Below are 21,934 nucleotides of genomic sequence, written 5' to 3'. Positions count from 1 at the left end.
GACACTGTGAGCCATCACAGCCCATGGGGTGGCCCCGCTCAGCCCTGAATTTTGTGTCTGTCTCCACCAGCTTCAGCATGTCCATGGTGCGCTCCCAGGTGGGCTCAGTCCAGGTGAGCGTGGGCAGCAGCAGGGGCCGGGCGGGCAGGCCAAGAAGGTTTCCCGGGGCCAGATCCCCAAGGGCTCCCTCCCGGGGGGCGCGGCCCTTCCTCTGACAAAGCGGCCGCAGCGCTGCAGGCGGGATGGGCTGGCGGGGGGCGGGGGGGCAGCCAGCCAGACCGACCAGCTGGCAGCGCAGCCGGCGCGTGCTCCGGTGCAGACACACACGCCAGGCAGACATACGTGTGTGTGCACGAGGCGCACGTCCCCCCTGCACGTGCGCACACAGGACACTGCTCGTGCACACGGGCTACATACCCAGTTGGAGCATGTCAGTCGTGCATGACACACACACACACACCCCCACGTACACTCCTCCACCGCCTGTCACCTGCCCTCCTCCAGTCACTCCCGCTCACCTACAGCCGCTCCGCTTCTGGGGGTACGTTCCCGTGTTCCCACACTAGCACCCTACGCAGCTTGTGTGACGGCGCGTCGGGGTCCCCCTGATCCTGCACCCCCGTAGCAGCAAGAACAGACTCCGCCAGCCCGTAGAACAGGGGGGGGTTATTGTTTCCCCAGGATACAGCACAGACGTGAGGTGGCTACAGGAGTCAGGGCCAGGCAGCCTCAGCCCCCTTGGGCTAGGGGGTCCATCGCCCCCCAACCCTCAGCCCCCCAGCTTAGTCTCTTCCCTTCATGTTTTCCAGCCCGGAACTGCCTCCCTCCCAGACCCTGCCCCCAGCCAGGCGGCCATCCCCCCTCCCTGCCTTTGTGTCTCCCCTGGGAAGAGCCTTGTTTCCTGCCCAGGCTGGGCCTGGGTGTCTGGGCCAATGCACATGTGGGGGAGTCCGTGGGAATCGCACGGCCCAGCGCAGGGGGGCCTGGGTTACAGAGCAGCCAGCCCCCCCCCCCCACGACACCCCTCAACCCCCCCCGCCCGGCCTTGCACACACAGCTCCTCCCCCGCGCTGCCCAGCTGGGCCACTCAGTGCCCCCTGGCCCAGACGCAAGAGCAGAGGACAAGGCCAGGCTCTGCCCCGCGCCGTGTGGGGCCCTGCCGGCCCCCGGGAGCCAGGCTCTGCCCCGCGCCGTGTGGGGTCCTGCCAGCCCCCGGGAGCCAGGCTCTGCCCCGCGCCGTGTGGGGCCCTGCCGGCCCCGGGAGCCGGGCTCTGCCCCGCGCCGTGTGGGGCCCTGCCGGCCCCCGGGAGCCAGGCTCTGCCCCGCGCCGTGTGGGGCCCCTTTCGGCCCCCGGGAGCCAGGCTCTGCCCCGCGCCGTGTGGGGCCCTGCCGGCCCCCGGGAGCCAGGCTCTGCCCCGCGCCGTGTGGGGCCCTGCCGGCCCCCGGGAGCCAGGCTCTGCCCCGCGCCGTGTGGGGCCCTGCCGGCCCCCGGGAGCCAGGCTCTGCCCCGCGCCGTGTGGGGCCCTGCCGGCCCCCGGGAGCCGGGCTCTGCCCCGCGCCGTGTGGGGCCCTGCCGGCCCCCGGGAGCCGGGCTCTGCCCCGCGCCGTGTGGGGCCCCTTTCGGCCCCCGGGAGCCAGGCTCTGCCCCGCGCCGTGTGGGGCCCTGCCGGCCCCCGGGAGCCAGGCTCTGCCCCGCGCCGTGTGGGGCCCTGCCGGCCCCCGGGAGCCAGGCTCTGCCCCGCGCCGTGTGGGGCCCTGCCGGCCCCCGGGAGCCGGGCTCTGCCCCGCGCCGTGTGGGGCCCTGCCGGCCCCCGGGAGCCAGGCTCTGCCCCGCGCCGTGTAGGGCCCTGCCGGCCCCCGGGAGCCGGGCTCTGCCGTGCCCCATTTCCCACCAGCCGGCTTTGTGCTGCAGGTGAAGGTTTTGGAGAAGCTGCTGAAGCTGGCGCTGAGGCTGGTTGTGCTGCCGATGGCCAACAGTGAGTCCTGCCGCGTTCCCCGCCTCTTGCCCCTGCCCTCGGGGAGGCATCCCCCTCCCAGCTGGGCCCGCCAGCCTCACCCGGGCTCCTGTTGTCTCCCCAGAGAAGCTGCGGGAAGGATTCCCCCTGCCCAGCATCTATAACCTCAGCCTGGCCGATCCCCACGTCACAGTCAAGCAGGTAGGCAGCAGCCCTGGGCCTGGCTCCCGGACGTACCCTGGGTCTGCACAGGGAACCCCCCCTGCCTGGGCCCTGGCCGGGGGTTCTGTTCCCGGGGGGGGCATCTGTAACCGTGGTTGCAGGAGCTACCTGAGGACTGAGGGGCTCTTAGCAGGTAAGGCAGGGATCAGCTGGCAGGGCGCCGTGTCTGACTCCTACCCGCAGGGGAGGAGTGGAGCATTAGAGCCACTCGGCTCTCCTAGCCGCCTGTTCTGCCAGCTAGAGCCTGGTTAGGGTTAAACATGAGGGCTGCGTCTAGACTGGCAGGATTTTCCGGAAATGCTTTGAACGGAAAAGTTTTCCGTTAAAAGCATTTGCGGAAAAGCTCATCTAGATTGGCAGGACGCTTTTGCGCCAAAGCACTTTCTGCGGAAAAGCGCCCGTGCCGATCTAGACGCGCTTTTGCGCAAAAAAAGCCCCGATCGCCATTTTCGCAATTGGGGCTTTTTTGCGGAAAACAAATCGGAGCTGTCTACACTGGCCCTCTTGCGCAAAAGGGACTTTTGCCCGAACGGGAGCAGCACAGTATTCCCGCAAGCAGCCCTGATTTCAGGCAGTAGAACGTCAGTGCTTTTGCGGAAATTCAAGCGGCCAGTGTAGACACAGCCGTGCAGTGTGTATTCTGCCTTTGTGAGTGTCTCCGCAGAGAGACTGCCGGGCTCCTGAGCCCTGCCTGAGCCCGGCGAGGGGCCTGGGGGGTTACAGCGGGAGGGGGCAGGTACCTCTGGGTTCTGTGTAAGAGCGGCCAGACTGGGTCAGACTCCAGCTCCACCCAGCCCAGAGTCCTGGCAGCCGGCGGTGGCCAATGCCCTGTGTCCCAGGGAATCAAGCCCATCCCCAGCTTCTGGCAACATGGTGTCGGGTCCCTGCCCACCTGGCTAATGGCCATCGGCGGGCCTGCCCTTGGCCATAGCTAGTTCGGGCTGGAAAAGACGGGGAGAGTTTTGCCCTTCGCCAGCGCCCCCGGCAAGGAACCCGCTGGCAGGCTGAGAAGAAATCCTTGGGTTCGTGTGATTGAAATGGGCGGCCTGTTAGAATTGCAGCAGGTGACCCCTCGCTCGTGTGCTATGGAAAGGGGAGAACGGCAATTCCGCATCCCTCCCCCTTGGGATAGTAGAGCGCCCCCCCCTCCCCCGCCCCGGGACATCTCTCCTCCAGGCTGAACAGTCTGAGCCTTTACTCGCTCCTCCTGCGGCAGCTGTTCCACCCCTTAGGCCCTGCCGCTTCCTTTCTCCGGGCTCTTCCGAATCCAGCATCTCTCTGGGGAGACGGGGTGACCCAGGCCTCCCAGGACTCAGTGTGGGGGGCGGCCGGTGGGTTTATACAGCGGCAATATGAGAGACTCTATCCCTTCCTTACCGAGTCTCCGGGTTCTGGTTGCTCTGGGGATTGTCGCTGCCCATGGAGCAGATGGTTTCGGAGTGAAGTGTCTGGAGTCATTCTGTGCAGCGTGGAGCTCTGGCGTCTGGACGGCCCTTGTCCGGCAACATCTGTGGGCCAGCATCCCCGTGGGTAGCGCCCTGCAAAGCTGCAGCTATCTGCCCTGTAGCCGGGGGTAGCCCCGGATGTGGGTGCGGCTCGGCACGGTGCTTTTTCGGGGCTGCGGGTACAAATTGTGTATCGAGAACCCTGCAAGCCTGCGGAGATGGCGTTCTAGCCGGGGGTCTCCGCGCGCGCGGCTGTGGCTGTGGCGCTCCCTGGCTTGCGTGGGAGCGTACAGATGTGGATCCGCGAGGGCTTTACCGCGGGCGCTCCCAGGGAAGAGCCGGGACGCCGTGCTCAGCAGCGCTGCCCCTGCCCTCCTGGAGCCCTGCAGATCGCTCCGGGAGGGAGAGGGAGGAACAGGGGTGGGGGAGCTCCGGGGAAAGAGGCAGGAGGGCTGCGGAGTCTTGTGGCCAGGCGCACAGCCCCGTAGCCAGTGGTGAGGGCCAGGCTCCGTGCGCTCCCGGCCCCCAGCCGTGGGGCCCTGCTGCCAGAGCCGGGCGCAGCAATGGGGCTGGCACTGAGCTGCCCTGGGCCGGGACCGGTCAGCTCCCAAGGGGGCCAGGCCGGGGCGGGCCAAGCCGGGTCAGCCCCGTTTGCGGTGCACACGTCGCCCCTCCTCCACTTCTGAGCGTGTTGGGCGGCCCCCGGGCACAGCGCTAGCCCCCCCTCGGCACTCTCACCCCTTCCCGGCCTTTCCTTCCTGCCCCCACGGCTCTCCTGGCCGAGGAGCAGACCAGCCCTTTGGTCGCGGCTGCCCCGGCTGTGTGTACAGACCGCCCACCCCCAGGGCGTGGAGAGCAGCCAGAGCCCATCGCCCAGCTGTTCAGAGCTGCCTCGGGGGCCACACCTGGGCGGGCGCAAACCGCAGGGGGAAACTGGCGGGGGGGGCGGGAACAGAGCTCCTCTGCCCTCCTCCACTAGCACCCTTGGCCTTGGGTCCTGCCTGGGGCTCGCTCGACCCTACCCCAGCAGTCCCCCCCCCGGCCAGCCCTCCTGCCCCCGCAGTGACGCCACCCCCAGCCTCTCATCCTGCCGTCTTGTCTTTGCAGGGCTTTGTGCTGGTAGCCACCGACGTGCAGTACAAGGCCTGAGCTGCCGTGGCTGGGGAGCCCCCCGGGGCGAGAGCCGCTGCCCAGCAGGAGAACCCCAGGCCCCCCGGCTCCCTGCCGCCTGCTGCTGCCACCCGGGAGCTGGCCTGGGGCTCTACCTGTAGCCTCCCCAGGACTTCTGGGCTGTAGCCGAACTCTGCCCCCAGCTTCCCCGCTGCTGCCGTCCGACCTCCCGCTCTGCCCTGCGCGGCCCACGGGTCCGTGACCCAGGCAGGGCCCCGCTGCTGGCCGGGGGGCGCCAGAGCTGCGACCCCGGGGCACGGAGGTAAAAACGGATTTTTCATCGGCCTCTACAGCCTCCCCTCCCACCAACGAGCTGGAAGACAGCAGCCTGCCCGCTCCCCAGCCCTGCCACGGTCCCTCCCAGTTTGCTGCCACTGGGACAGCCAGGCCTCGAGGTCACGTCTCCCCTGCCCGTGGGGGGCGGGGCTCCAGCCCTGCTGGGGGCGGAGCCATGAGCCCTGGTCCCAGGCCGTGTGCGAGTCTGTAAAAAGCAGCCCTGCACTTCCTGGGCACGGCCCCACTGCCCCTAAGGGGTCACCATGGCCCACTTGGGCCCCCCCCGCTCCGGTGCCGTGGGGGGCGCCCCGCCCTGTGGAGGGAGCCCTTGTACCTGCTGGTGCCTCCGTTGGGCTGCGCAAAGGCGCCTTGGGCTGGGAATAAAGAAAAACCACCTGGACTCCTGTCACTCGGCTGGTGCTTCTGGGGAGGCCTGCCTCCGGCCATGGGCCTGGCGCTGCAGTTGAGCCGGGACCTGCCCGGCAGCCGCCAGGGATGGGGCGAGATGTGGGTCTAAGGGGGGCTTGGGGGGGTCTGCGGGGTAGAAGGACCTGGGTGTGGGGAATCCACGTACTGAGCGAACGGATCGGGCGTGTCACGGGTGCAAACACAGCACCTGTCACTCACATGTGCATGACCCCCCCACGCACACTCATCCACCGCCTGTCACTCTGCCTGTCACGCTCCCTCCGACAGTCGCTCCCGCTCACCTACAGCCGCTGGCAGGTGTTTGCCCTTGTTCCCAACGTGCCGTCAGCCCCCAGGCCTGGCCCCTGCATGGCCCAGCTGGGTTGCAAAATCCCTCCCAGCCCAGACACCTCCTGTGCCCCCGGCCCAGGCAGACGCAGGAGCAGAGGGCCACAGCTCTGCCCTGCCCCCCACCAGCCCTAGGGCCCGGCACCCCACCAGCCCTGCCGGCCCCAGGGAGCCAGGCTCTGCCCTGCCCCCCACCAGCCCTAGGGCCCAGCACCCCACCAGCCCTGCTGCCCCTCTTGCCCTGCCGTGTCTCTGCCCTTGGTAGAGGCAGCCCCCCTGCAACCGCCCTGGGGCCTCCACCCTCACCAGGGCTCCTTCCAGCTCCTGGTCGGCCCCACCCCTGGGCAGCGGGAGCCAGCCCCACCCCCGGGCAGCGGGTGCCAGCCCCAGCCCTGGGCAGCGGGTGCCAGCCCCACCCCCGGGCAGCGGGTGCCAGCCCCACCCCTGGGCAGCGGGCGTTGGCTGCCAGGCTGCTGCCTTGGTGGGTGGGGCAGGGGCAGGGGGAACGCGGGGCCGCCACCCTGATGCCACGTACCCGGGGTCTGCGCAGGGACCCCCCCGCCCGGGGCTCACGCTTGTCGCACTGCGCCCCCTGCTGGGGGCTCTGACCCCGCCCTCCTGCCCAGCTGTGGCTCCAGCCCCTGCAGCGGGCGTTATATGCGGCTCACCTGCCCTGGGCCTTCGCAGGCTTTGCGCTGGGAGCCACCGCCCGGCAGGGCAAGGCCTGAGCTGCCCCCGCCCCCTCGCCGCCGCCCGGCAGAGACCCCCCTCCCCCCCCCTCGGCACCGCCCGGCAGAGACCCCCCCACGCCCCCGCCCCCTCGGAACCGCCCGGCAGAGACCCCCCCGCCCCCCTCCCTCGGCACCGCCCGGCAGAGACCCCCCCGCCCCCCTCCCTCGGCACCGCCCGGCAGAGACCCCCCCACGCCCCCGCCCCCTCGGAACCGCCCGGCAGAGACCCCCCCGCCCCCCTCCCTCGGCACCGCCCGGCAGAGACCCCCCCGCCCCCCCTCCCTCGGCACCGCCCGGCAGAGACCCCCCCACGCCCCCCCTCCCTCGGAACCGCCCGGCAGAGACCCCCCCACGCCCCCCCTCCCTCGGCACCGCCCGGCAGAGACCCCCCCACGCCCCCGCCCCCTCGCCGCCGCCCGGCAGAGACCCCCCGCCCCCCTCCCTCGGCACCGCCCGGCAGAGACCCCCCCACGCCCCCGCCCCCTCGGCACCGCCCGGCAGAGACCCCCCCCGCCCCCCCTCCCTCGGCACCGCCCGGCAGAGACCCCCCCCCGCCCCCCCTCCCTCGGCACCGCCCGGCAGAGACCCCCCCACGCCCCCCGGCTCCCTTGCCGCTGACCGGCAGGAGACCCCCCCCCCCGTAGCTCCTGGCTCCCTTGCCACCTGCATCCTGCTGCTGCCTACCAGAGACCCACCAGTTCATTCCAGCTCTTCCCCTCCCCCCCCCGGGACCTTCTAGTGCCCCTTGCCCTGGGGCAGGGTCTCTGGTCCCCCTGCTCTCTGGGGGGAGGGGGGGCGGCAGTTTCCCTGGTCGGGGTCTGGTGCACACAGGATCCGGCCGGGCAGGCCCTGGCCACGGGGCCATTCTGAGCCTCTCCATCCGTGCCCCCTTCTCCAGCCGCACCTGCTGCGCGCCCCCTGCACTGGGGTGGCAAGGGAGGTGGGTCTGAGCCACTGAGTGGCAGCAACACCAGGACCCTGCTGACCCTCAGCAGCAGGCCTGGCTCCGTCCGGCCCCGCTTCCTCCCCAGCCCGGCTCCATCGCCTCCATCCAATCCCTCCCCTGCCTGTGTCAGCTGTGCAGCGCTGCAGCCGGGCTCCATCACCCTCCAGCTGCCCCCCTTCCTGCCCCAGGCTGTGTCAGCTCTGTGACTCCGCAGCCTGGCTCCATCACCCGCCAGCTGTCCCCCCTTCCTGCCCCAGGCTGTGTCAGCTCTGTGGCTCCGCAGCCTGGCTCCATCACCCGCCAGCTGTCCCCCCTTCCTGCCCCAGGCTGTGTCAGCTCTGTGACTCCGCAGCCTGGCTCCATCACCCTCCAGCTGCCCCCCTGCCCGCCCCAGGCTGTGTCAGCTCTGTGGCTCCGCAGCCTGGCTCCATCACCCTCCAGCTGCCCCCCCTTCCTGCCCCAGGCTGTGTCAGCTCTGTGGCTCCGCAGCCTGGCTCCATCACCCTCCAGCTGCCCCCCCTGCCTGTGTCAGCTGTGCAGCGCCGCAGCCGGGCTCCATCACCCGCCAGCTGCCCCCCCCTTCCTCCCCTGCCCGCCCCAGGCTGTGTCAGCTCTGTGGCTCTGCAGCCTGGCTCCATGGCCCTCCCTTCCTCCTCTGCCCAAGCCATCTGTGTCCAGGACTCTTATGGCGCCTCCGGCTCCGGGCTGCCAGGGGTGTCTGTCTGGGAACTGGCCCCCTGCCAGAGGGATCCATTCCAGCCCACACAGCCCTGCCGCCCCCGCCTGAAGGGCTCGGCCAGGGGGGCTCCGGGGGGGTGGAGGCAGGGGAGGGGGCCGCACGCTGGGGGGCAGGGGAGGGGGCTGCCGGGTGGGAGGTTCTCCCACAATCCCATGTCTGCAGCGCTGTCCTGCTAGAATAAGAGTCTCCCCTGGCCCCGTGCCCAGAGCCCAGCGCAGGCTGCACTTCGGGACGCCTGTTGCCTCCATTTCCCAGCTGGCTGCAGCCTGCCCGGCCTCGTCCTGCCGTGAGTACGGGCCGGGGATCCGCAGCCGTGCGCTGCCGGGGCTGGGCGGACAGCGGAGGGGTCGCTGGGGCTCGGGGCAGGGACGCGCAGCTCCGGCCTCTGCTCCAGCTGCTCTTCGGTCCGCGGCGGGGCCCTCTGGGGGGGTGATGGGCAGCGCTCGGCTGCACGGCTGGGGGGGAATCGCCTGCAAAGCTGCCTCTTGCTGCCTGGCCCCCGCCCCCGTCGCAGCCGGGGAAGGGGGCCTGGGGCTGCTCCCTAGGCCGGGGCGGGGGGCTCTGTAACTCCCCAGGCCCAAAGGCGCTTCCTAGGTGCCCCTGCACTCAAAGCATGGGGGGGACCCCTTCTGCTCTGATGTCGGCACCTAGTGCAGCCGGGGACCCCCCCCCCCGGGTGGGAGCAGCCCCTAGCGCTGGCCGAGGGCTGGGGGCCGGCGCCCGCAGGCTGGCCTGTCCCACTGCGCATGTGGCTGAGCCTGGCCTGCTGGTAGAGGTCACACAGGACGGGCCCTGCCGAGTCCCCGTCGCCTCGGGGCTGAGCCAGCTGGGCTTGGAGCCCTCGCCGGGGCTGGGCAGTGGCAGCAAGTGCCAAGCTCTGCAGCCTGGGTGCCCCGGGCATGGCTAGCGCCAGGCCGGCTCCATGGCAGGCAGGGTACGAAACCCAGGACGTGTGGGCTTGCCCTGGGCCATACGACCGGCCAGCTGCCGGGTGCCCGGCCCAGCTACCGCAGCCCAGGCACGATCCTGGGCAAACTGGCCGCATGGCACCTCGGTGGCAGCTGCCCCTGTAGCCAGATCCCCGCCTGCCCAGCGGAGCACGGGCACAGCAGCTGCCCTCCGGGCCCCAGGAGCCGGGCCAGAGACCGGCGCCGGCAGGGGAGCAAGCCGGAGGCAGAGCGGCCTGGTAGATACAGGAGAAGGAGGCTGGTGGGGCCGGGCTGAGCTGTTTGCAATGAAGGCAACAAATGCTCTACAAAGCTGGCCCCTCCACCGGGCCTGGCAACGCGCTCGCGGGCTAGGCTGGCGCTGCAGGGGCCCATTGGCAGCCTCCACCAGGCCTCTGTGGGCCCTTCCCAAAGGCCAATGCGCCCAACACCCCACCGAGGAGAAACTGATGGAGAAACTGAGGCACGGTGCGGGGGGCGAACGAAGTCACCCAATGCATCAACGACAAAGCCAAGAACAGAACCCAGGTGCCCCGGCTCAGTCCTGGGCCAGTTCCCAGGGCGGCTGCTCGTGTCCTTGCCCCTGGGAAGGGGGGTCGGGACTCTGACCCCGGGAAGGGGGTTCAGGATCCTCCCCCTTTGCTCTAGGGACCAGGTCAGGAGCTCTCTGTGCCGGACAGCACCAGGGACGGCCCCACCCTCCCCTGCCACCAGGGGGCAGCCCCCGGGCTCTGCAGCCCCAGGCTTTTCAAGCTGCTGATGGGGTGGGGGAGGACCCGAGTGCAGGGCCAGTCCACGTGGTGCCGTGGCAGCCTTCCAGCCCACGGCCATCCCGGGGCGCCGTGGCCGCTGAGGGCCGTGGGGCTGGACGGGTGGCGAGATGCTGGATCCGAGGCAGGCTGCGTTCTGGCCAGGGACAGCCGGGAGCTGGCCCCGGGGGCGGCCGGCGGATGCTCCCCCCTCGCCCATTGACAGAGCCCCCCTGCTTTGCCCCAGCAGATGCTGTCGCTGCCGGCCCTGCGCGGGGGCATCCTGGCCAGAAGAGGCGTCCTGGGCGTGGCCAGTGTCAGGGCAGCCCATGACCACAGCGGGCACGGTAAGACCCTCCCCGGCCGGACCCCCCTTGGAGCCAGCTCTGGGCTGCGGGAGCCCATCCCTGTCCCCCCCCGGCCGGTCTCTGGGGCGACGTGGGGCAGCCCCACCGGGTCAGGTTTCCATGCCAGGCGCAGGAGGGAGCAGGGCGCCTTCCAGTTCTAGGAGACAGGCAATCTCCAGTCATGTATTTATTTCTCACGTGCGCGCTGAGAACGGCCCAGCCCACGGGCCCTCCCACGCCGCCTGCCCCAGTCCCGGCTGCTGCCACGCCAGAGGCCAGACGCCTGCCCCTGGGCTGCCCCTGCAGCTAAGGCCCCGCGGCTGGCTCCGGCCAGCTGGCTCGCACCGGCAGGGCTGGGAAACCGCAGGGCTGGGGCCCCCGACATCCACGCCCTGCAGCCGAGCCCGGCTCCACTGACGCAGGCCAGTGCAGACCCCTGGGACCCCTGCGCTGCGGCGATTCCCTCCTGACCCCTGCATGGGGCTGGGCGTCGAGCCGGGCACTGGGTCTCCGAGCCCCGCCCAGGCCCAGGCCCAGGGGGCGTCACCCCGAATCGTGGCTCACACAAGGACCACGTTCTCTCAGACCCGGCTGGGGTCTCGGGCTGCTCCCCCCCGGCCCGGCCCCCCAGGCCTGGCGGAACCCCCGGCTCTACTGACGTCTGCGGGGCTTTGCCACTGACCTCAGTGGAACCCGACTTTCGACCCGCGGGCCGGCGCTGGCTCCGGTGGATTCTCCGACGGCACGTTGCTCAAACATGCCCGTCTGTGGCAGCGACTTGCGATTCTTTCCGCCAGCGGGACGGGGGGGGGGGGGGGAGGGTCTGTCCTGCTCCCCGGCTGTGGTGGCGTCCCGGCTCCGCCTCGCCCCCGGGACCTCGCGCAGAGACCAGCCTCGGGGCCCGTGCCAGGGAAGGGTCCCCGGGCGCTGGGCCCTTCTCTGTGCTGGAGAGAGAGGGCCGTGGCCATGGCCGTGGCCTTTACTCGTCCCTCCACGTCTGTTGCCGGTGGAATTCGGGGCCTGTCTGGCCAAGGAGGCTGGAGACGCCTCCCCACGATGGAGCCGGGCCGCCCTGCGGAGAGGGAGCTCTCGTCAGGCGTGCAGCGCACATTGGCTACGTCTACGCTCGTGGCTTCTCGGGCCAGAAATATGCAAATTGAGGCTACACGTGGACTATCACTGAGCCTCATTTGCATACCTAACGAGCCGCCATTTTGCGGAAGAGGAGCTGTCTACGCGGCCCCTTCTTGCGCCACAAAACCCCTCTTGCGCAACGCCGTTCTTCCTGAAAAGTGATCGGCGTAGCGGCGTTGCGCAGGAGGGGTTTTGTGGCGCAAGAAGGGGCTGTGTAGACAGCTCCTCTTCCGCAAAATGGCGGCTCGTTAGGTATGCAAATGAGGCTCGGCGATATTCCACGCTTAGCCTCATTTGCATATTTCTGGCGCAAGAAGCTGCGAGTGTAGACAAAGCCATTGACTGTGCTACTAAGACACGCGTGGGAGAAAGAAAGTCTTTGTTAAAGAGTCGACTGGCTCCCCGCCTCCTTTGCACTCCCCCAGACTCAGGGAAAATCATCCACTCCAGCACCCTGCCCTGTGGCAGGACTCAGCCCATCCCGGACAGGGGCTGTCTGAGCGGCCGTAAAAACCTCCAAGGAGGGAGATTCCTCGGCCCCCTGGGTAATTTGTTCTGGAGTCTAGCTACCCCGACCGGAAGTTTTTTTAGTGTCCAGCCTTAGCCACCCTGGCTGCAATTCAAGCCCATTGCCTCTTGTCCTGGCCTCAGTAGTTAGGGAGAACAATTTATCACCCTCCTCCTTGAAACACCCTTCTCTGTGCTTGAAACTTGCTGTTATCAGATGCTCGCTCGGTCTCTCATGGGACTAAGCAAACTCGGTTGTTTCAATCGTCCTTCATCCGCCTTGGTTTTCTTTAATCCTTTAATCTCCCCCGAAGTGCGGTGCCCAGAACTGGACACAAAACTCCAGCTGAGGCCTTATCAGCTGAGTGGAAGAATCACTTCTTAAGAACATCAGAACGGCCAGATTGGATCTGGACAAAGGTCCCTTTAGCCCAGTGTCCTGTCTGCCCACAGTGGCCAATGCCAGGTGCCCCAGAGGGAGAGAACAGAACAGGGAATCTTCGCTCACTCCCAGCCTCTGACAAACAGAGCCTAGAGACACCATTCCTGCTCGTCCATGAATTTCTCTAGTTCTTTTTTGAACTCTGTTAAAGTCCTCGTCGTCACAACAGCTTCTGGCGAGGAGTTCCACAGGTTGACTGTGCATTATATGAAGAAAAACTTTCTTTTGTTTGTTTTAAATCTGCAACCTATTCATTTCATTGGGTGACCCCTAGTTCTTATGTTATGGGAGCAAGTAAATAACTTTTCCTTAGTCACTTTCTCCACACTGGTCAGGATTGTATAGACCTCGATCATCTCCCCCCTTAGTCTCCTCTTTCCTAAGCTGAAAAGTCCCAGTTTTAATAATCTCTTCTCAGATGGCAGCTGTTCCAAACCCCTCATTTCTGTTGCCCTTTTCTGAACCTTTTCCAATGTCACAACACTTCTGCGAATACAGCCCGGAATGGTCTTTGCAACAGTATCACACTAGTAACTTGTATTTAGTTTGTGATCCACTGTGACCCCAGATCCCTTTCTGCAGTATCCTTCCTAGGCAGACCTTTCCCATTCTGAAAAGTAATAGAAATGGAGCCGTGTTAGTCTGGTGTAGCTGAAGCAAAAGACAGGATGATGTAGCACTTTAAAGACTAACAAGATGGTTTATTAGATGATGCGCTTTCGTGGGCCAGACCCACTTCCTCAGATCAAACAGTGGAAGAAAATTGGCACGACCATAGATACCAAAGGATACAATCAAAAAAATGAACACATACGAAAAGGACAAATCAAATTTCAGAACAGAACACCAGACTTAAAAGAGAATCCTCTGAACTGTCATTCATGCTTAAATTCCACACTTTACACCTAGGTCTAAACAAAGACATTAATTATCTTACCCATTACAAAGATAGCTTCCCCAATTATCACCTCTAATATCATTAGCTCACAGACATTTACCTCCCCCCCAACTCCCCTCTGTTCTGAAATGTGATTTGTCCTTTTCATATGTGTTCATTTGTTTGATTGTATCCTTTGGTATCTATGGTCGTGCCAATTTTCTTTCACTGTTTGATCTGAGGAAGTGGGTCTGGCCCACGAAAGCTCCTCACCTACTAAACCATCTTGTTAGTCTTTAAAGTGCTGCATAGTCCTGTCTTTTGCTTTCCCAGTCTGCGTGTGTGCAACAGATTGTTCCTTCCTCAGTGGAGCGCGCTGTAGTCGTCCTTATTGAATTTCATCCTGTTTATTTCAGGTCGTTTCTCCTGTTAGTCAAGGTCATTTTGAATTCCAACCCTGTTCTCCAAATCACTTGCAACCTTCCCTGTTGGGTGTCATCCACAAACTTGCTCCTGTGCTGTCTATGCCATTATCCAAATCACCGCTGACGATATTGACTAGAACCCCAGACCCCCGCGGGACCCTCTCAACATGCCCTTCCAGCCGGAATGCAAACTAGGGGTGTAAGCGACTAGTCGACTAACAGGGAGAGGCAGCGGGGGCGTGGGGGCAGGAGCCAGTGCTGGGGGGAGCCGGCTTAAAAGCTGGTTCCCCCCAGTACTGTCTCTGTGGGGAGGGGGCGGGAAAATGGCAACTGCTTGAGTCCCCCACTGGCCCCGGGCGTCCCGCAGCGCTTCCGCCTTTCATAGAATCATAGAACTCTAGGACTGGAAGGGACCTCGAGAGTCATCGAGTCCAGTCCCCTGCCCTCACAGCAGGACCCAGCACTGTCTAGACCATCCCTGCTAGACATTTATCTAACCTGCTCTTGAATATCTCCAGAGACGGGGATTCCACAACCTCCCTGGGCAATTTATTCCAGTGTTTAACCACCCTGACAGGTAGGAACTTTTTCCTAACGTCCAACCTAAACCTCCCTTGCTGCAGTTTAAGCCCATTGCTTCTTGTCCTGTCCTCAGAGGCCAAGATGAACAAGTTTTCTCCTTCCTCCTTATGACACCCTTTTAGAAACCTGAAAACGGCTCTCATGTCCCCCCTCAATCTTCTCTTTTCTAAACTAAACAAACCCAGTTCTTTCAGCCTTCCTCCATAGCTCATGTTCTCTAGATCTTTAATCATTCTTGTTGCTCTTCTCTGGACCTTCTCCAATTTCTCCACATCTTTCTTGAAATGCGGTGCCCAGAACTGGACACAATCCTCCAACTGAGGCCTAGTCAGCGCAGAGTAGAGCAGAAGAATGACTCCTCGTGTCTTGCTCACAACTTACCTCTTAATGCAGCCCAGAATCATATTTGCTTTTTTAGCAACAGCATCACACTGCTGACTCGTATTCAACTTGTGGTCCACTATAACCCCTAGATCCCTTTCTGCTGTACGTCGCTTCCCATTCTGTGTGTGTGAAACTGATTGTTCCTTCCTAAGTGGAGCACTTTGCATTTGTCTTTATTAAACTTCATCCTGTTTACCTCAAACCATTTCTCCAATTTGTCCAGATCATTTTGAATTACTCTATCCTCCAGATTAGTCGCAACCCCTCCCAGCTTGGTATCATCTGCAAACTTACAACAACCGGCAGGCCCCTTGCTACATGTCAAAGGCAGAGGTGCCCTTATCGACTAATTGAATAGTCGATGCAAATTGCACCGACTATTCTATTTGTTGATTAATTGAAATTGAACATCCTTAATGCAAACCCATGCTCCAGCAGGAGTTTCCAAGCACCCACCTTACAGCTGGTTCATCTTGGCTGTTTCTCTCGTTAGTTTAAGACGGCTCATAAGAGACAGTATCAAAAGCTGTGTTACAGCCAAACAGTATCATCTCTGCTGCGTTCCCCTGCTCCCTAGGCCTGTCACCTTGACACAGAGGGGTGTGAGATTGATTTGACATGGTTTGTTCTTGACAAAAATGTGTTGTCACCTTGTTTTCTTCTGGTCAGTTACCGATTGGTTGATGGGTTGGTTGCTCTGTTATCTTTCTGGCCGGGAAGTTAAGCTGGCTGCTCTATAATTCCCTGGCTTGTCTGCCGCCTTCTTTTTATTTATTTAATTTTTTTTGCCCTTTCTTCATCCTTTTTTAGCTCTTTTCCATCCTCCCCCATTTCTCGGAGAGTACTGCCAGTGGCTTGGAGATCTCTTCAGCCAGTCCCATGAGTATTCAAGGGGGAATTCCAGCCGGCCCGGCTGACGTGAAGTCATCGAACTTGTCCCCGTAAATCTAAATTTGCTCTTTTGGTATTTTCGGTTCGCTCCCTCCCCGCATGCCCTGATGTTCGCGGGGTTAGGTCGCCCACTCCCTGCTCACTTGCATGGTGAAAACTAAACCAAAAAAGGCATCGGACGCGTTCGCCATTGCTGCAATATGTTATCCCCTTTCCCGCCGCACTGGCAGCCTCCCCAGGGAAGCACCAGGGGAAAGAAGAGGAAATGAGTCACAAGCCCAGTTCTCTGTCCCCTGCCAGGCACCTGGGGGATCTGGGACGCGCTGTCCCCAGTGCATCCACCAGGTGGCACCAGTCCCCACTTTCCACAACCAGCGGCTTGTTTTACCCCCTTAACCCAGGGGTCTCCAGCCTGTTTGAGCAGGGGATCACTTTCTGAATTTAAGTGCAATGCAGGATCCACCTCAAACCCAAATACCCTGGCCCCGCCTCCTTCGGGCCCCGCCCCTCCTCCCTCCCTCCCTTTCACCAGGCAGGGGCAGCGGGTTGGGGTGCAGGCTCCGGTCTGGGGCTTAGGGATGTGGAGTGTGAGAGGGGCTCTGAGCTGAGCCTGGGGCAGGGGCTTGGGGTGCAGGAGGGGGTTCATGACTGGGGCAGGGGATCAGCGCTGGCTCCAGCTGGATATTGCTGACCCCAGGTGGCCCCTGGGTGGGGGGCCACGGGGCTAAGGCAGGTTCACCCCTGCCCTGGCCCTGCCCCCCTCTCAAGGCAGCCAGCAAACTCCCTCCCAAGCCCTGTTGTGCCCCCTCTCTGCTCTGTGGGGATGGACTACAGGCTGGAGGGGGCTCCCTGCCATTGGCACCCTCCTGTCCCTTCCCTGCTCTGCACCGCAAGCAGGAGGCTCCCGGGGAGGGGCAGCTGAAGTGCTGGGCTTGTAGCCTCTTGGCCAAACCAGTCAGGATCGCCTGTCAGTGGCGCCGAGCTCTCCCTGTCGATCCCGATCTCCTGGTTGGTGACCCCTGTTAACCCCTCAGGGCCTGCCCGGTTAGTAGCTGCTGGGGGCCTCTCGCTCAGCCCGAGCAGGGGAACAGGACCTGGGCCAGGCCTGCGGTGCCGAGCCCCGAACACTGACCCGCCCAGGGGAATGGGGGGCACCGGGGCAGCAGCAGGGCTGCGCTGGGGCTTTGCCGAGGCCGGACGCTGCCATCTTCTCGCTCCCCAGTGGCGACTCAGGAGGACATGTCGGTGCCCCACTACTACGACAAGCGCAGCTCCCCGCTCCCCGACGTCCCCTACCAGCAGGAGCTGGGCGCCGAGCAGAAGGCCCTGAAGGAGAAGGAGAAGGGGTCCTGGAAGCAGCTGAGCAACGAGGAGAAAGTGGCCCGTAAGCAGGCGGGGGCGGAGGCCCTGTTGCTGGGGTGGGCCCAGGAGAGGGGGGAGGTCATGGCACTGGAGGCGTTGAGGTGCAGGGGGTCTGGTCAGTTACCTCCCCTGTCCTCTCTGGGCAGCCTCTAGCTCCTGCCTGCAGGCTGGGGGCTTGCCTAGGGACGGAGCAGCCTGCGTCTGGGGCAGAGGGAGGGGGCTGCTGCTGCACCCAGGGCCTCCAAAGCCAGGTGCCCCGTTGCTCCCAGGGGTGGGCTGGGGGCAGGAGAGCCTGGTCGAGGGGCTTTCTGACTGCTGGGAACTGCGGGGTGAGAGCTGCTGCCCCACGCGGCCCAGGGCTGGGACCCAGAGGCACTGGGGGAGTCAGACGGTCCAACCAGCCCACCCACTGCACACAGGGCAACCCGAACCTTCCCCTCTTGACCACAGCACCAGGGATCTGCCCAGCCGCCTTCCTGCCGGCCTGCCCCATTGAAAGGCAGGCAACTCCGCCCCTGAACTCGCTGCCAAGCATCCTGGGATCCCCGCGAGCTGCCCCAGGATACTGGCGGTGAACGGCCCTGGCACATGCAGAATTGGATTCCCTCCCGCCACCCCTCGCCCTGAGCCCCACCCTGCAAGCTGCGGCCTCCCCAAGCCTGCTGACATCAGCCGGCGCCGTCATCTCAGCTCCCCAGGGCCAGGCCTCCGGGCCGGGACCAAACCCAGTTTTAACTGGGAGGAGAGGGGGGTTAAGTTGCTGAGGCTCCAAAGCCTCTTGAGAAGTCAGAGCCAGGGAGCAGCCCCGCCGCCTCCTTGTAACTTGCCTTCTCCACTCAGCCTGGCGCTGCCATGCCTGGCAAACCGGCTGCTTTAAGGCCTTGAATCCGCTGCTCCCCCAGCTGGAGCGTCGGCCCCGAATTCTCGCTCCCGAGAGTAGCCAGACGCCGCCAGCCACCGGCCGTTCCTGGGGAGCGCGCGGCCCTGAGCCGGCAGCTGGCAAACAGTTCAATCTGTTCCAAGTCAGTGCCCTAGTCAGGGGGGTGAGCAAACACGGCACCGGCCTGCAGCCGCGCTCGGCCCAGGGAGCGCTGCCCCCCGACAACCTGAACCTTGGAACCAAACTTGCAGCCAAGAGCAGGGGCTCCCAGGTGCGCACCCCCGCAGGCTGCCCCGGGCTGGAACACCTGGCTGCACGGGCGGGAGGTGAACCCCAAAGAGCGCGACACACGCAGCCAGGATCTGGCTCTGTCCCAGCCCCAAGCCCTCAGCAGCACGGCCCTGAAACGTCCCCAGAACCGGCCTAGCAACTGCCAGGGTCGTCCTGCCCCTTGGCCCTTCCCCTACCCCAGCCAGCAGCGGCTTGACGCTGGCCCCGGCCCTGCTGGTCCCAGCGGCCTCCACCCAAGCCAGTTTCATGGCCATGAAAAGTGCAGCCGGGACTGTGACATAAGCCCTTCCCCGTGAAATCGGAGGCGTCCTGGCTCCTAGGGGCCCCGGCGCAGGGGCTCCCTGGCTCTCACTAGGCAGGGGAAGGACAGGCCTTGCCTCTCCCATGCAAACTGCTCTGGCAGTGGGAGGGGGCCCAGACAGCCCCACCTCCGGGTGTCTCTCCCTGCTGCAGGATGGGGAGCAGGCTGAGGTTCCTGCTGCTGAGTGGGGGGCCGTGAGCAAGTCTGGTCCCTCCGAGCCGGGTGCTTCCAGCAACGCAGGGGAGCCCAGCCCGTCTGCCTCTCGGTGCGGCTGCAGGGAGCGCTGCCACGTCCGGCTCTGCAGGCAGCAGAGTGTGTGTGTGTGGGGGGGGGGGGACCGATCCCACACCCCCGGTGACACCACTGACATTTACCTCTGGCCGGGAAACCGCCCATCATGGACGGTGCCGTGGGCGGGCCCTACCCACCCCCTGCAAAGCTGCCGCGGCGAGGGGCGACATCCTCACCCCACGTCCCGTCTCCTGTCGGTGGCACAGCCCGGACCTGCCCCCGGATCGCTGCAGCCTGCTCAGCAGGGGTCGGCCGCCGGCTGGGGGCAGATGGGTTTCTCTCTCCCCACCACCGTAATAGCGACTCTCCAGCAGCAAAACCAGTCACCAGCTTTCAGCCCTCAGCAGCAGCACTAGTGCAGCTGGGCCCTGCTGGCCTCAGCCCCCCGGCCCAGGGCTAGGTGGAGGGAGCCCCAACCTGGAGCTGCATCAGAGCGGAGACGGGAGCCCCCCAAAACAGGCTTCTGGGCCTGGGGCTTCATGCTTCCCCTGCTGGAAGCCAGGCTGGAGCAGCCCAGCACCATGGATGGACTTAGCACAGACAGCTGGCCCCAGTGCAGCTGCCCTGCCCCTGCGAGAAAGCCCCTGGTGCCAGGGCAGCCGCCCCTTACAACTCCTGCTTTGCCCAGCTCCTCCAGCCCGTGCTGTGATTTCAGCTCCCTGCCCAGCTGGCGTCATGCTCTGAGCTTGGCCCGTCTCCCCCTGCCTGTTAACGGCTGTCCCAGGCCTGCCAGAGCCGGCCGTTCCACGCGTCCAGCGTCCCGGGGGAAAGGCAGGGTGGGACGGGGCTCGGCCACAGGACTAGCGAGGGGAGCAGCTGACAGCCCAAGGGGGCTCCGACATTCGCGTCCACCAGAAACCGTCGCCCTTTGCAGACTGGGGCTGAGGCTGATCTGCGCTCGCCCCCTCTGCCAGGCCGCCCCGGGGTGGGTTAGAGGATGGGCTCTCTGCGGGGGCTGGGGATTTCTGCGCCATCTTCGCCTCCCTCCCCTCTCGCTAGTCTATCACCTGAAGTTCAAGCAGACCTTTGCGGAGATGAACAGGCCCTCCAACGAATGGAAGACGGTGTTCGGGGGCATCTTCCTCTTCTTCGGCTTCACCGGCTTAGTCGTGTGGTGGCAGCGAGTCTACGGTAAGGGCGGGCAGCACCTGGGAAGGGAAGGGGGGGGCCGAAGTGACAAGCTACTGCCCATGTAGCGGCTCCCCCTTCGAATAACTACTCTGGGGGTCCCACCTGGAACGTCCTGCCCCTGCTGAGCCGGGACGAACCCTACCCGTCACTCCGAGCTGGTGCGGCTGCCAGCCAGCCAGGGCTGGGGCAGTGGGGCACCAGTGGGGCGTGGAACGGGCTGAGGCCCGAGGCCCCGGCTTTGGGCAGGGGGCATCGAGGATCGGGGCTAGCACTGCACTGCAGAGCGCGGCTGGGAGACTTCTAGCCAACCGGGCCTGCGCCAAGAGCTGAGCCTGGGATCCAGCTGGGCAGCCCCAGTCCCTGCTCGGTGCACGCGGGCAGCAGGGACTCCAAGGTACCAGGGACAAAATCCGCCGCAAACGTTCGCGCTCAAGCCCGACCCGGGGAAGCCACTAGCCAGCCAGCAGAGGGCGCCTGGGCCAGCCCCTGGCTGCAGCCGATGCCCTTGGACCAGCGGGAGAAATCAAGGCCGAGCCGGGTCAGCCCACGCTGCTTGCTGCTGGCCACAGGAGGCGAGGGCCGAGCCAGGACCAGCCCGGTGCCCGTGACCACCCTGGCCCAGCCCAGCTGTGAACCGGGAGGGAAGGGGCCCAGGCGTGAAATCGGTGGCGAGTCCCGGGGGGGGATACGGTGGCCACAGCCATGGTAGGCGGGGTAGCCAGGCTGCTCCGGCTGGACACTCTCCCCTCTCCCCAGTGTTCCCCCCGAAGCCGCACACCCTGACGGAGGAGTGGAAGGCGTACCAGGTCAAGAGGATGCTGGACATGCGCATGAACCCCATTCAGGGCTTCTCTGCCAAGTGGGACTACGACAAGAACGAGTGGAAGAAGTAGGGGGGCTGCTCCCCCCAGGCCCGGCTGCAGCGGGCAGGGCCCCGGCGTTCCCCCAAGGAAGGGGCCAGCGCTTTGGGGAAGCACGGCCGGAGCCAAGCCACTGTGCCTGTCGCCCCTACCCAGCCCCACCGCTGTCCCCTTGTGCCTTGGGCAGCAGCTCACCTTCCCGTGCTCATGGGGCAGTGAGCTGCTCTAGCGTCCGCCCTGCCCTGTTATGGGAGCCATCCCGCAGCCCTGCCCCCCTCTGGTGAGCCAGCCTTTCGCAGCCTCTGTTCCCTGCTCCCGTGGAATAAACAGTAAACGGGCGGCGTGCAGCTTGTCTTGTGCCTGACGAAGGGGAGCCCTGTTCTTGGGCAGCGCCCCACTCAACCCGGCCCTGCTCCGCTGGGCGCAGTGGGGAATCCCGCTCAGCCGGGGGCAGCTCCATAGAGCCGCACCTGGCCCCCGGCAGGCCTGATTCGTCAGCTTCTCCTTGTCCTGCTGTCGGCAGAGATCTAGGCCTGGGCGCGGCTGCAGGGGGGAGCCAGTAAACCCGGCCCCCAGCCAGGGGCACCGGAGGAACCCAGGGGTAGTGCCCTCGAGGAGAGTTCTGGGAGCCCAGGCAGCTCCCTCCCCGTCCACGCACCCAGGCTGCACAGCGGCATCCGGCTCAGGGCTCCAGCTGAGGGCTGCAAGCGGAGGCCGCTCAGTAGCACGTGGCAGGGCCCACCGAGCGCCCGCGGGCTTCGAGCCCCTCGCTCAGCTCCCAAGGGGAATAAGGGCTGGAGCGGCTCTCGGAGCCCAGGACTCGGCCACGCCAGGTGCTGGGCTTAGGCCCCCCTTCTTCTAGTCCACAGAGGGAGGGAAGCCCCTCCGGCTCCTGCTAACGGCCCCTTACCCTGGCCGGGCTGGGCTGGGTTCTCCACTGCGGCCAGGCAGGGCCCAGGACTCCGGAGGTCAGTGCCGTGTTGGGCCGGGCTGGGTTCTCCCCTGTGGCCAGGCAGGGCCCAGGACTCCGGAGGTCAGTGCCGTGGGGGGCTGGGCTGGGCCGGGCAGGGCCCAGGACTCCGGAGGTCAGTGCCGTGGGGGGCTGGGCCGGGCCAGGCAGGACCCAGGACTCCGGAGGTCCGTGCCGTGGGGGGCTGGGCTGGGCCGGGCAGGACCCAGGACTCTGGAGGTCAGTGCCGTGGGGGGCTGGGCTGGGCCGGGCAGGACCCCGGAGGTCAGTGCCGTGGGGGGCTGGGCCGGGCAGGACCCAGGACTCCGGAGGTCAGTGCCGTG

General features: G+C 65.4%; 2 protein-coding genes and 1 long non-coding RNA gene across 9 annotated transcripts in view; 2 read left to right on the top strand and 1 right to left on the bottom strand.

Annotated features, from left to right (window-relative positions):
* LOC102459969 (bactericidal permeability-increasing protein) overlaps positions 1 to 5,580 on the top strand; it is a 31,391-nt gene extending 25,811 nt beyond the window's left edge. For 4 of the 6 annotated variants that reach the window (XM_075900871.1, XM_075900872.1, XM_075900870.1 and 1 more), the window contains 4 exons: positions 71 to 113; positions 1,913 to 1,976; positions 2,080 to 2,156; positions 4,730 to 5,580. In XM_075900871.1, the coding sequence (XP_075756986.1) occupies positions 71 to 113; positions 1,913 to 1,976; positions 2,080 to 2,156; positions 4,730 to 4,771 (226 nt within the window). In that variant the 3' untranslated portion in view covers positions 4,772 to 5,580. Of the gene's footprint in view, positions 1 to 70; positions 114 to 1,912; positions 1,977 to 2,079; positions 2,157 to 4,729 lie in introns of those variants that run through there. The other 2 variants (XM_075900873.1, XR_012896461.1) reach the window with 2 other exon arrangements.
* The window catches only part of LOC142818814 (uncharacterized), a 32,500-nt gene extending 25,933 nt beyond the window's left edge, over positions 1 to 6,567 (bottom strand). Inside the window, exons 1-2 of the long non-coding RNA XR_012896462.1 lie at positions 6,493 to 6,567; positions 3,555 to 3,795 (exon numbers count right to left, since the gene is read on the bottom strand). This is a non-coding gene — a long non-coding RNA (uncharacterized LOC142818814). The remainder of the gene's footprint in view (positions 1 to 3,554; positions 3,796 to 6,492) is intronic.
* A 1,784-nt stretch (positions 6,568 to 8,351) lies between these two features.
* COX4I2 (cytochrome c oxidase subunit 4I2) lies at positions 8,352 to 20,980 on the top strand. 2 transcript variants are annotated; one of them, XM_075900869.1, is made up of 5 exons: positions 8,352 to 8,526; positions 10,187 to 10,283; positions 16,748 to 16,909; positions 19,650 to 19,781; positions 20,538 to 20,980. In XM_075900869.1, exons 2-5 carry the CDS (start codon positions 10,187 to 10,189, stop codon positions 20,672 to 20,674), a joined length of 528 nt encoding a protein of 175 aa, XP_075756984.1. In that variant the 5' UTR covers positions 8,352 to 8,526; the 3' UTR covers positions 20,675 to 20,980. The 2 variants fall into 2 exon arrangements, with proteins under 2 accessions (XP_075756984.1, XP_075756983.1); XM_075900868.1 differs by lacking the exon at positions 8,352 to 8,526 and adding an exon at positions 9,117 to 9,174.
* Positions 20,981 to 21,934: the final 954 nt, after the last annotated feature.

The sequence above is a fragment of the Pelodiscus sinensis genome, chromosome 18 (genome assembly GCF_049634645.1).
Source record: "Pelodiscus sinensis isolate JC-2024 chromosome 18, ASM4963464v1, whole genome shotgun sequence".
Lineage (NCBI taxonomy): Eukaryota > Metazoa > Chordata > Testudines > Trionychidae > Pelodiscus > Pelodiscus sinensis.
The sequence above is the reverse complement of the archived record's forward strand: the minus strand, read 5'-3'. Positions and strand labels throughout refer to the sequence as shown.